The sequence below is a fragment of the Mirounga leonina genome, unplaced genomic scaffold (genome assembly GCF_011800145.1).
Source record: "Mirounga leonina isolate KUSES-001 unplaced genomic scaffold, KU_Mleo_1.0 Mir_154, whole genome shotgun sequence".
Classification (NCBI taxonomy): Eukaryota; Metazoa; Chordata; class Mammalia; order Carnivora; family Phocidae; genus Mirounga; species Mirounga leonina.
The window spans coordinates 3,293,340-3,305,472 of record NW_023270389.1 but is presented as its reverse complement, the minus strand read 5'-3'; the positions used below and the strand labels follow the sequence as shown (position 1 = coordinate 3,305,472).

At 46.6% G+C, this 12,133-nt stretch overlaps 1 protein-coding gene across 1 annotated transcript; it reads right to left on the bottom strand.

Moving 5' to 3' along the window:
- Positions 1-7,008: 7,008 nt before the first annotated feature.
- Positions 7,009-10,469, bottom strand: LOC118013949 (T-cell surface glycoprotein CD1e, membrane-associated-like). The gene is made up of 6 exons (XM_035009895.1): positions 10,284-10,469; positions 9,700-9,996; positions 8,831-9,109; positions 8,343-8,621; positions 7,879-7,975; positions 7,009-7,763 (listed from the first exon to the last, which is right to left on the bottom strand). The coding sequence occupies exons 1-6, from the start codon at positions 10,342-10,344 to the stop codon at positions 7,589-7,591; spliced, it is 1,188 nt and encodes a 395-aa protein (XP_034865786.1). The 5' UTR covers positions 10,345-10,469; the 3' UTR covers positions 7,009-7,588.
- Positions 10,470-12,133: the final 1,664 nt, after the last annotated feature.

Sequence of the window (12,133 nt, the reverse complement as noted above, 5' to 3'; positions counted from 1 at the left end):
CTTCAACAAATGGTGTTGGGAAAATTGGTCAGCCACATGTAGAAGAATGAAACTGGACCATTTCCTTACACCACACACAAAAGTAGACTCAAAATGGTTGAAAGACCTCAATGTGAGATAGGAGTCCATCAAAATCCTAAAGGAGAACACAGGCAGCAACCTCTTCGACCTCAGCCGCAGCAACTTCTTCCTAGAAATATTGCCAAAGGCAACAGAAGGAAAAGCAAAAATGAACTACTGGGACTTCATCAAGATAAAAAGCTTTTGCAAAGCAAAGGAAACAGTCAACAAAACCAAAAGACAACCGACAGAATGGGAGAAGATATTTGCAAATGACATATCAGATAAAGGGCTATTATCCAAAATCTATAAAGAACTTCTTAAACTCAACACCCAAAGAACAAATGATCCAATCAAGAAATGGGCAGAAGACATGAACAGACATTTTTCCAAAGAAGACGTCCAAATGGCCAACAGACACGTGAAAAAGTGCTCAGCATCGCTCAGCATCAGGGAAATCCAAATCAAAACCTCAGTGAGATACCACCTCACACCAGTCAGAATGGCTAAAATTAACAAGTCAGGAAACAGATGTTGGTGGGGATGCAGAGAAAGGGGAACCCTCCTACACTGTTGGTGGGAATGCACGCTGGTGCAGCCACTCTGGAAAACAGTACGGAGGTTCCTCAAAAAGTTGAAAATAGAGCTACCATACAACCCAGCAATTGCACTACTGTGTATTTACCCCAAAGATAGAAATGTATGGATCTGAAAGGGTATGTGCACCCCGATGTTTATAGCAGCAATGTCCACAATAGCCAAACTATGGAAAGAGCCAAAATGTCCACTGACAGATGAATGGATAAAGAAGATGTGGTATATATATATATATATATATATATATATATATATACACACACACACACACACACACACACACAATGGAATATTATGCAGCCATCAAAAGGAATGAGATCTTGCCATTTGCAACAACATGGTTGGAACTGGAGGGTATTATGCTGAGCGAAATAAGTCAATCAGAGAAAGACATGTATCATATGACCTCACTGATATGAGGAATTCTTAATCTCAGGAAACAAACTGAGGGTTGCTGGAGTGGGGGGTGGGAGGGATGGGGTGGCTGGGTGATAGGCATTGGGGAGGGTATGTGCTATGGTGAGTGCTGTGAATTGTGTAAGAGTGTTGAACCACAGACCTGTACCTCTGAAACAAATAATACATTATATGTTAAAAAAAAAAAAGAAGAAGAAGATAGCAAGAGGGGAAGAATGAAAGGGGGGAAATCTGAGGGGGAGACGAACCATGAGAGACGATGGACTCTGAAAAACAAACTGAGGGTTCTAGAGGGGAGGGGGGTGGGAGGATGGGTTAGCCTGGTGATGGGTATTAAAGAGGGCATGTTATGCATGGAGCAGTGGGTGTTATATGCAAACAATGAATCATGGAACACACATCAAAAACTAATGATGTAATGTATGGTGATTAACATAACTAATAGTAAAAAAGATTGAAAAAACAAATAAATAAAATGAAGTGAGTTTTATAAACTTTAAAGTTTGTAAAGACTTGAAGTCATCTTAGTAACATAAATACATCAAACTGTATTCTTCAAACCTTAAACGCTCACAATCTTTCTATATATTTATGCATTAAATACACAGCCAATTATGAAGCATAAGCCACATGAAATTAGAAAAATTAATGAAATACTAAGATGGTAAATCCAAGAGGAAAATTAACTAGGAGTTTATATTATGTGTATGTATGCATTTCTCCTTTATTAAAATGGTAGCACTTTAAGTTTTTATTTATTTTGAGGTCAGTTTGAACTCAGTATGTTAAAAGACTTAAGAAGTATTCTTAATCTCTGTCATATTGAAAGCAGCCCCCAAGCACTAGTAGCAACACCTTTGCTTACCACTAAAATGCCATGTGTGCCCCAGAACCCAGATTCTACATTAAAAAAAAAAAAAAAGGAATTTCCTTTAAGGGAGGTGTTTGCTTCATTTTCTGTGTCAAGAAAAAAGTAGGCGGGTGCCTGGGTGGCTCAGTCGTTAAGCATCTGCCTTCGGCTCAGTTCATGGTCCCAGGGTCCTGGGGTCGAGCCCCACATCGGGCTCCCTGCTCCACGGAGAGCCTCCTTCTCCCTCTCCCACCCCCCCTGCTGTGTTTCCTCTCTCGCTGTGTCTCTCTCTGTCAAATAAATAAATAAAATCTTTTAAAAAAAGAAGAAGACGAAGAAGAAAGTAGGCTACTTTCTTCAAAGGCCTCACCTCCTACCACGTTCCCCACCATGTACTCCATACAGCCAGCCACGCTGGAGTTCTAACAGTTTTTAAGAATACACCCAGTGTAACACTGCTTTCATCTGCAGTTCCTTTGCTTGGAATGAAATCCCTTCCCCCGGACACTGCATGGCGTGGTTCTCGTTCTTGTTTTAGGTCTTCTCTCAAAAGCCACCTTCTCAGAGGGGCCCATTCTGTCCACCATCTTTGCAATTATAGCCCATTTTCCTCTCTCTGATCCCCTTCCCCACATCAGTTTGAAAGTGTATCATGTGTCATTATCTAGCAGAAAGTATTTTTATTTGCTTATTGTCTGTCTCCCTTGCCCTCCAGTATTGTGGAAATTCTGTGTGTAAGGGATTTTACCTTGTGTTTCTGCTGGGTTTCATTACCTATCACAAGGTCGGCTTCCAGTAATAATTTGTTTAAAATATATGTTTAAAAAATTAAAATCAATATAGAAGCTATAGACTTAAACATTCTCTGGTAAAATAATTAGAGTTTTATTCCCAAATATACTCAGCTGAATTTTCCTTTCTTTAATCCTTGTCCTTATTCATACTTTTATTCTTAGTCTTTCCTTCCTCCATTTTTATTCTAGAAGAAAACATAAATAACTGAGTTTATGTGAATCCACTGCACCCTGTAGCATTTCATGTCCTGTAATGATGTTACTAACTAATAGGGACAGCTGAAGGACACTGAAGAAAAAGCTGTGAAGAGAGTCTTTATCAAATCCCAAAACATGGGTGAGGGCCAGAGCTGACGTTGTTGTACACAAGAGGCTTTAGATTAAACACAAGGAAGGCAGCTTCTGGAACTGGGTGCCACCTGAGACAAACAACAGGGGAAGAAGCCATAGCACCTGCCTCCACATGGAGCATCCCTCCATGCAGGCACCTGAGAACTGGTGGGAAGCTTTGGGTACCAGCAGCAGTGGAGGTCCCGAAGCAGCTCCAAGCAACCCCGTGGGCAGCAGACAGGTGGCAAATGGGGGCGTGACCTGGAAAGGAAAAACCAGTCAGGTGTACTTGGTAAGCACAGCTGCAAACTGGTTTGTGAGCATCACTGAGGCAGACTTTCAGTTAGGGCCAGTGCACAGAAGCAGACCAGGGTCACTGTGGTGTGAGTGGGTGTGCAATTGCACCCCACTTTGTAGTCCTCCAGTGGTGAGGCCAGATAGCATGTGTGCTTGAGAGCTCCTCTCCTTTTACCAGTAGTTGCTATTCATTTATTCCAAATTCTCCAATGACTTTCAGTCCCTGTGCAATGCCCTGTGAAGCCCCTTTAGGATCTGACCCCAACTCACAGGCTTCACCTCCTACCATGTTCCCCACCATGTACTCCACTATCATGGAAGGGCAGTGCATAAGGGATTGCACCTTGTGTCTCTGCTGCATTTCATTACCTATCACAAGGTAGGGCTTCCAATAATTGTTTGTTGAGTGTGTAGTGTAATGGTTAAGCATGGGTTTGGGAGCAAAACTGCTTACAATGCTTACTAGTTATGTGACCTTTGTATCTTTATCTATAAAATGGGAATAATGATGTTTGCCTCAGAATTGTTCTGAGGATCACATGAGTTAATATGTATAAAGCATGTAGGACAGTGTCTTCTGTACAGCAGGCTCCATTTGAATGTTTATTAGTATTCAATCAGGTGTAACCATAACATAAAATAGGTACTTCTCTTATTTATTATTAATTAATTTATTTATTTATTTATTTATTTATTTATGAGAAAGAGAAAGCGCGTGCAAGAGAATGGGGAGGGGCAGAGGGGGAGGGAGAGAGAATCCAAAGCAGACTCCACACTGAGTGTGGAGCCCAACATGGGGCTCGATCCTACGACTCTGAGATCATGACACCCCCTACCCCAACTGAACACAGGCTCCAGCGCATGTTCTGCATAGATACCTTTCTTCAGCAGCAAGTGACATTCCGGGAGCCTGGATCCTGTCCCAGTTGACAGGGCTCCACTTAACCAAGTTGTCCACATCCTCGGCTTTCTTCATTTCTTAGGTAGAAGATGGCAGATGGGCATTCTCTCAGCCATGGTTGGCCGAGGGCATATGGCTACTGAGCTTGGCCCAGCACATCCCGATCCCACCAGTCCTACTGCAGCCTCCTCCACCGATCACTGCTACTCCTGGAGAATTCACCAATAACCAAGAATCATGCCTCCATCTCTGCTTCCAAATGATCTCATAATATTTCTACCACATTTGTGCACACAGCAAAATATAGTAGGCTCCAGGTTTGTACTAGCAGCAAAGCATCTCCCCTTCTTGGTGTTACAGCTGGCAGGACTAGAGAGGGTTATCTCTCACTATTGAGAACACCTGGCCCTCCAGAGAAATAAGCCCATGTTCCAGGGGTTCAGCCAGAATCACACAGTTAACAGTAGTAGGTGACACCTCTCTTCTTGGGTGATAAGGTGACACACTTTGCTCTTAAATACTAGCTCCTCACCCAGGAGCTTAAAATACATTAGATTACCCAGAATGAAGGTCTACACCATGGGGATGACACAGGTTTTCTGACAATCTCCTGAACCAATATGTAAAACTTCCCCAAACCCTGTTAAGGTGGCATATCTGGCAACATAGTCATTTACCCTTGGGGCTCTCTCTGAGCCCATTTATGCCAATTTTGGGGGGATGGGGGAGAGGATGCATACGTGTAGGCAGCCCAGGTCCATCTCCTTCGGGTGTATATCTTGTGCCTCACCCAAACATACACCCACTACTCAACTACAGGACCTTGTCAGAGTAGAGCTAGGATGTGTTAGGGTATCGTGTTTAGGAACCCAGAGTTTCCTGAAAATCTCTGTATTCAACAATCATCCTTCCCTGAAAGATTCCGTGAGGATCAGTACAATTCAGCAGCAGAGAAACCAGGAGCAGGACTTTGTGGTTAACTGGGCTCCTCACTCACAGTATAAAGGACTCTGACAAGATCTTCTGAGATCTCCTCCCTCCTGCCTTCCTCCCTATCTGCATCTTAGGCTCTTGCCACACTTATAAAGACAATAATCTGAAGGACAGAGAGAGCCACCAGTGACCATATTGCCACAATATCGATGATCTACTTAAACATGTCAGTTCCTGAAAACCAATGGCTTACTAGAGAATCGGGATCTCTAAGATCTTTTCTGGAAAGTCAAAGTTGATGGCATTTGTTCATTCACCAAACATAATTTTAGTCACCCACTATATGTCCAGCTACCATCTACACACTAGGATACACCTGTGATCAAGACAGACAATATACGTGATGTCACAGTGTCCACATTGTAGGTGAAAAGGGCATTAACTACATAAAAGCAAATGAGATAATTTCAGCTCAATCCAGTATTCAACACAAATGACTAAAGAACATTGGAATAGTATGTGACTGAGGGAGACTGGCCACTTTGGCTACACTGACCACAAAGGGCCTCTCTATGAGGATGATGCTTGAGCTGAGGAGCTGGAGGTTGTCCTGAAATCATCCGTGGAAGATCAAGGTAAATGAAGAATGGCCCTGGGTGGAGGGAAGAGTTAAAATAAACGCCTGGAGCTGAGAAGAAGCTTGGCACAACTGAAGGGCAGAAAGCCTAGCGTCATAGAAGCACAACACACAGTGGGGGGGATGGTTGGACGTGGGACTTGAGAAGTGAGATTGAGGCATCTTAGGAGGTCAAGAATTATTGTGACCCAAAAATTAGACTAGTGGGGAAAGTCCACCCAAATGGGAAACACCCAAAATATATTTGCATCACACACTAGTGCTAGGAACTGAGAAGTCCTTATGTGAGTCTCTTCATTTTGATAGAGGTCACCGCCTGTGGCCTTGTGCCATGTGAGGGGACCTTGAACTTCATCATAGAGGGCTTCAAACAGCCCTGTAAAGTCCTGCCTTCCTCCCTGGACTCTTCCATATAAGCAGTCTGAACATGTCATGCGGAAGGTGATGGACTCTTGGTAGGGGAAGCCTGACCCCAATACCTTATTCATGGGTAGGTTATGGCCTGGGTAAGGGGTCATGGAACCCTGTGTCTTAACTTGAAAATGACCAATATAAAGAGTGACGCATTTCCACTAAGAAATCTGCAGTCTGCTCAATTATCCCACCTAAGGGGAGGTGTCGGCTAGACATCTGCATGAACTCTACACCTTAACGGCTTCCCGCTCTCCAACAGGCTCAGTCAATGTGTCTCAAAGTTAAGTAGATCATTTTAAAATCCATATTTTAAAAAGTCAGAGGAAAACTGTAAATGATAATGTTAATAAAAATAATAATAAACTGAACCAATAAAGAAAAGTAAACACATAGCATCTAAGCACTCTTTTCCTTCGCTGCCTTGGCTCTGCCCATCCTCTGTCCCCATGTCCTCTTCCTGACCACTCAAAGTAGGAATTTATTCCCTGAGTACCTGCCATGTGAAGACAAATGTGGTCACACACTATCTCAGAGAATTGGGAATGCCCGGTCCTCACTCTGATGGGAGACATGTCCTGTATTATTATTTTCTTGAAATGTCTTTGAAGATGCAGAGACACCCCAATCACTGTGCAGTCTAGAGCACTCACCTGCCCCTCCCCCAACCTCTGGTGAGAGACACCTGGAGACAGAAAGGGTTTTAATAAGAACACAGTCAGATGATGCAGTGATGTCAAAGGGGAGTGGATTAAGAAAACATCACTCGATTTGACAAACATTTATTTCAGGCAGAATTTAATGAGAAACACTTTACGCTGAACCACCTACATATTTTGTGGGGTGAGTCCAGAATGAAAATACAGTATCTCCAAGTTTTATTAAGGATTTCAAGACAGCAAACACTGCTTAGATGACATGCCCATGAAGCTGGCCCTGAATCCAGGTCAGGCTTTGTTTGGGTCATAGGTGCCAATTATAAACACCTACATCCTGCTTTTAAGCAACTGAGAAAAAAACAGAAAAACAAAAATCTGGATAACCACTGTTCAGAGTAGGAAGAGATGAACGTATTTAGGATGATCCATCCAATTTTGGAAGTACAGAACAGCTTTCAATTGGGCAAGGCAGGGAAGATTCCATGAGAAAGAAGCATCTGAATTAGAGTCTGAAGGATCAGCAGCAATGAACATGTGGCCAAAGCAGAAAAGATATTGCTAGAAGATGGGGCAAAAAATAAAACAAGTTTCCAAAGAGGTCAAGATTTCTGCCACAACAAGCCATTTTATCAAAATTATGCTTTATTTATAGGTATAAACCATGTTTAAGAAGCAGAAAAGGATTTTATGTGTGAGGTAAAACTAATGTCGCCAGAGTTGATTTAGGCTTGTTTTCCATTTCTCTAAAAATCTATTCTTGATCCACGATTCCTGTGGCATGTAGAGCTGGTGTCCAGGAGTCCTGGGCCCCTGGGCATCGGCCCCTATGGGGGAGTCAGGACTGGGGGTAGGGGGCGCCAGGGCCTTCCGACTTGAGCTGTGGGAAAAGATTTTCATCCCAAGGAAGGGAAATCAGAAAGAGAACGGGGAGGGTGGAGGAAAGAAGAATGAGTTGATAAGAAATTGAAGAAACAGAACAAGAAGAGGCTCACCTGTGCTTTTTAAAGCAGGAGTGCCTTACAAGCAGCAGGAGCAGGGCAACTATCACCACCAGACAGAGCAGTGTCAGCAGGACTGCGTTTCCACCTCCTTGGGTGTAAACCAAGGATATCAGTCTACAAGGCTCTCCACGCCGCCACCACCATCAATGCTTCTCCTTCCTAGAATTTTCATCTGCATGTTCTGAAGACTTCATCTCAATTCCTCCTGAGTCTGTGTCCCCAATCTCCCACCCCATCTCTTACCCAAATCACCAGATCCTTCTTCTTTTTCTCTTTAGTACTCCAATCCCTTCCTTCCATTTCTTGAAATTTAGCAGTGATCATTCTCTGCCCTTCTTTGTTTGGATCCTCCTGCCTCCATCCTCTTGTGCCTAGTGTTCCCACCCATCTCCCAAGCACGTCCCTCAGCAGCCCCAGGACTGTTGCTTCCTGGCCAGACTCCAGCTCTTTCTCACCCCAGTGGATGATTATGTCCTGGCCTCCCAGACTGCTGTGCTTCACTCGGCACGACAGACCAGCCGCCTCCTGGGCCGCCACATCCAGGGTCACTCGGAGATACCACGTCTCATCAGCATTAGGCAGGACATCGCCTTGCTGGGTGCCCCGCTGCTCCTGCTCACCCCGCATCCACATCACCCACACAGGCTTTGGGTGGAAGCCAGAGACGTGGCACACCAGCAGCAGACGGCCGGGACCGGGACTGGGGCCACTGGACACCCAAACCTCGGGCTTCACTGGAGAGAAGATGAGGAGACAAGGCACTTAGGGGCACCCGGGACCAAGCTCAGTGACTCAGTGGTCTTAGCAGTTGGAGTAATCACTTCTTTCTCTCATCTAAGGAACAGTCCTAAACCCACATATCCCACCCTCTAGCCTCTCAGTGTATGTTTCAAAGGGATGGTAAAGAGTGGAATATGAAGCTTAAAGCACTGGGAAAACTCACCTTGTCGTTCCAGTTCTGACTTCCCTGCTTCAAGGATTCCTGCCAGAAACCGAGGGCAGGTGTGGCTGAGAAGGGTCTGCACGATTTCCTTAATATCTAGGTAGTTGCTGAGCACCGCACAGACCTTCTGAGCCCGACTCCCAGCTCCTGGAGATGGCTGCCAGGAGTTTCCTTGGAAACTCAGAAAATCTGAGCCTTGATAAGCCCCATTCAAGAAGCTTCCCGAGGCCTTCCCAGCATGTTCCGTACAGCCAGCTGACACCTGGAGCTCGAAGGGGTCTGGGGGTGAACAGAAGCCATGTGGAAACAATTACAGGGAAGGAAAGTAAGCAGTCTAGGGGATTTGCTCTGGAATCACACAGCATGCTGGAGTTGGGTGGGGGAGGGAAAGGAATTTGTGGGAAGAAAATGTGAAGATAAGAATGTATTTAGAAATAATTGATGGGGAGGCGCTAGATGGGAAGGTGTTGGGAAGTTGGGGACCCTGCTGGAAGGGCTCACTTGGGAATGGTTAGGTACAGGGGGGCCTGGTAGACTCTCAGGCCAGAGAAGGGAGGGCAGAATCCTGGCTGGAGAGGCCATGTCTGGGGCCAGGGGTGGTGGGCAGAAGATCACAGGGAGACACTACTGCAGGGAGCCAGAACACGAAGGTGTATATGGCAGTGTGGAGGGATGTGTCCTGGCCAGCCCATCTGTGTCTAGGGTGGGTGGGCGGGTGGAGTGGGGACAGTGACGAATGGTGAGGCAGGAGAGAGAGCAGGAGCCCGAGGGGGACAGGGAATAGTCCAGGAAGGCTGGGTGAGGTCAGAGCCCCTTCAGAAGCAGATTGGAGCCTTCAGGCAGAGATTGGCGTGGAGCAAGGAACTCACATTCAAACTGAAACTGGTGCGCAAAGGCCTGCACCTCGATGATGAAACCGTGGAAGTAGAGTAGGAACAGATTTTGCAGGTTTTTCAGCTCCTCGGAGCTGAAGTTGCCCTGGGACCAGGGCCGCAGGAAGCTCATGGTGCCCAGGACCTTGTCCCAGGCTTGAGTCTGCAGATCACCCAGCCAGCCCGATGCCTGCAAGGACGCCCAACTGCTGTTGGCAAAGGAGGAGGTCTGGAGGATGCGGAAGGAGAGGGGCTCTTCTGTGGCTGGATCAGGGGGTCCTGGGACCTGGGGTGCTGAGAAGCCAGGCCACATGGAGAGAGTACGTGAGCATGGGCGAGGAACCGTGGAGACGGTTACACAGACTGCACACATTCCCAGAGCCCACCCTGCTCCCTGGGCCCGCTTCCTCTCCCCAAACCTAGAAACAGAAAAAGAACTGTGGCAAGATGTTTTGCCTGCAGCCAGCCTGGCATGCAGACTCCAAGGGCATCCTCTGGGAGTAGTACTCCCTGCTGCAGGTCCTCCCAGAACCTCACCCCTCTGCGCCCAGCATCAGAAGTCTTCCCAGGGCTTGTCCTACCGTCTAGGCTTGTTCCGTGCTGGTGATGTCCTTCGAAGAGCAGCAGGAACAGGAGCAGCATTGCGGCTCGTTCAGATGAAGGATGCCTCAACAGCACTCAGATCACTGCCTTCCAAACCCTCCTGCTCTCATCAGACTCCCCCGCTGCAGCCAGGCAGACCTCCCTCTCTGCCCACTTCCCTTTCAGAGAAACCCTCCTGCGTCCTCAGGGCAGCCCCACGGGGCTCTCACTTCCCCTCCCTCTCTGCCACTCTCCAGCTTCCACATTGTCTCCCTGTACCCCCTGACTGCCCCTATGCACACCCTCTACAGAGGGGTCCTGGCTTCAGTCTGGGCCGGCTGGAAAATGGAGATCCTTCTGGCCTCAGAGGAATCAGGTCCACATTCGGGTTCTCAATGTCCTCTTCTTTGAAGAGAGGAGATGGAAGGTTCATGCCATGGCGCCCATGGCCTTTCCACCATTCCCTCGTCCTGCTGCTGCAGTTCTTTCTCCCTCTCTGTGGTCCACCCCCAGCCTCACCCTCTACTGATCCCAGTTTTTCCCTCTTGAGACTGCTTTCCCCCCTCTCACTCCCCTGCCTCTCTCCCTCCCCTCACCCCCTCTGGCTCTTCATTCTGTTCCTCTCAATCTGGTGTCGGAAGACACGGGGCATCTGGGGAGCAGCTGTACCAGCACCATGACAAGGAGCATCCGTAGCAATACAGGAGGCCCAATAATCTAAGAAAAGTCCCTTGTGCCCAGCTTCCGCCATCAGACCACCTGCCACTGTTGAAGGGGCCCGAGGGTGGGCTTGCCCTGACAGTGGGGAGACAGGTAATTCTCACTCAAGTGGAATGAGTGGGTCTGGAGGGAACACACAGGGACCTTGAACCCCCCACCCCAATTAGTCTAGAAATCCATGGACAAGCCTCACTCTGGGTGTGGAGGGCGCTCAGCTCATGGTCTGGGAGCACTGGTGCCCCTGGCTGGTGTCTCATCCAGAGGAGTTCCACTGGAGCAGGGAGACTTTTTTTTTTTTTTTTTTTGAGACAGAGAGAACGAGAGAGAGACAGCACATGAGAGGGGGGAGGGTCAGAGGGAGAAGCAGACTCCCTGCCGAGCAGGGAGCCCGATGCGGGACTCGATCCCAGGACTCCAGGATCATGACCTGAGCCGAAGGCAGTCGCTTAACCAACTGAGCCACCCAGGCGCCCTGGAGCAGGGAGACTTAATTACCATGTGGAGTCTTTATTTTTCTTCCCCTCATGGATGCTGGCCGGTGCAGACTGAAGCCAGCTGGAATACTGCTGCTTTGTTTGGTTTTCCTGGATTCATCCAACTGACATTGCATCAGAACCCACCTGCTGCCAAGACATTTGCCAGGCACAAAGATGTCAAAGATAGAAGTCCCTCAGGGAAAACAAAACCTAAACCTAAAACCAACCTAAAACCTCGACTTCTCCTATAGAGAAGACTCACACAATAGTGACCAATTATTAGAAAAGGCCCACACCTCCTCTTGTCTTGGTACTATTTCTGAATTCTAGGGGTAAAGAAAAATCTTACAAAGTTTCAGACAAAATACTGGCTACTTTCAAAGAAGAATCGCACTGGCTTCAGATACATCACATGTAAGGCTGTGGGGAAATACTTCACAATTCTGATCTTATCATCCCAAAGTTTTTTATGCAGGAAAGTTATAATTCTCTGATAAGGCCAAAATTAATCTATATTTGAACACTCAAAACCTTAAAGAATATGTCACATAGTCTTTTCATGAAACCAGTTGTCTAAGTAAAACCAAAAATTAACCTAAAGGAAACACCCAAGAAATGATGTAAGAAATACCAGTATCAAAGTACGTTAAAAA

Bases quoted from the DNA above. Each gene is read 5' to 3' on its own strand.
- LOC118013949 (XM_035009895.1), bottom strand. From the start codon at position 10,344: ATGCTGCTCCTGTTCCTGCTGCTCTTCGAAGGACATCACCAGCACGGA. The intron at 9,997-10,283 runs GTAGGACAAGCC...CTGGCTTCTCAG, and splicing joins GCACGGAACAAGCCTAGACG to CACCCCAGGTCCCAGGACCC. The intron at 7,764-7,878 runs GTGAGCCTCTTC...CTTTTCCCACAG, and splicing joins TCCTGCTTTAAAAAGCACAG to CTCAAGTCGGAAGGCCCTGG.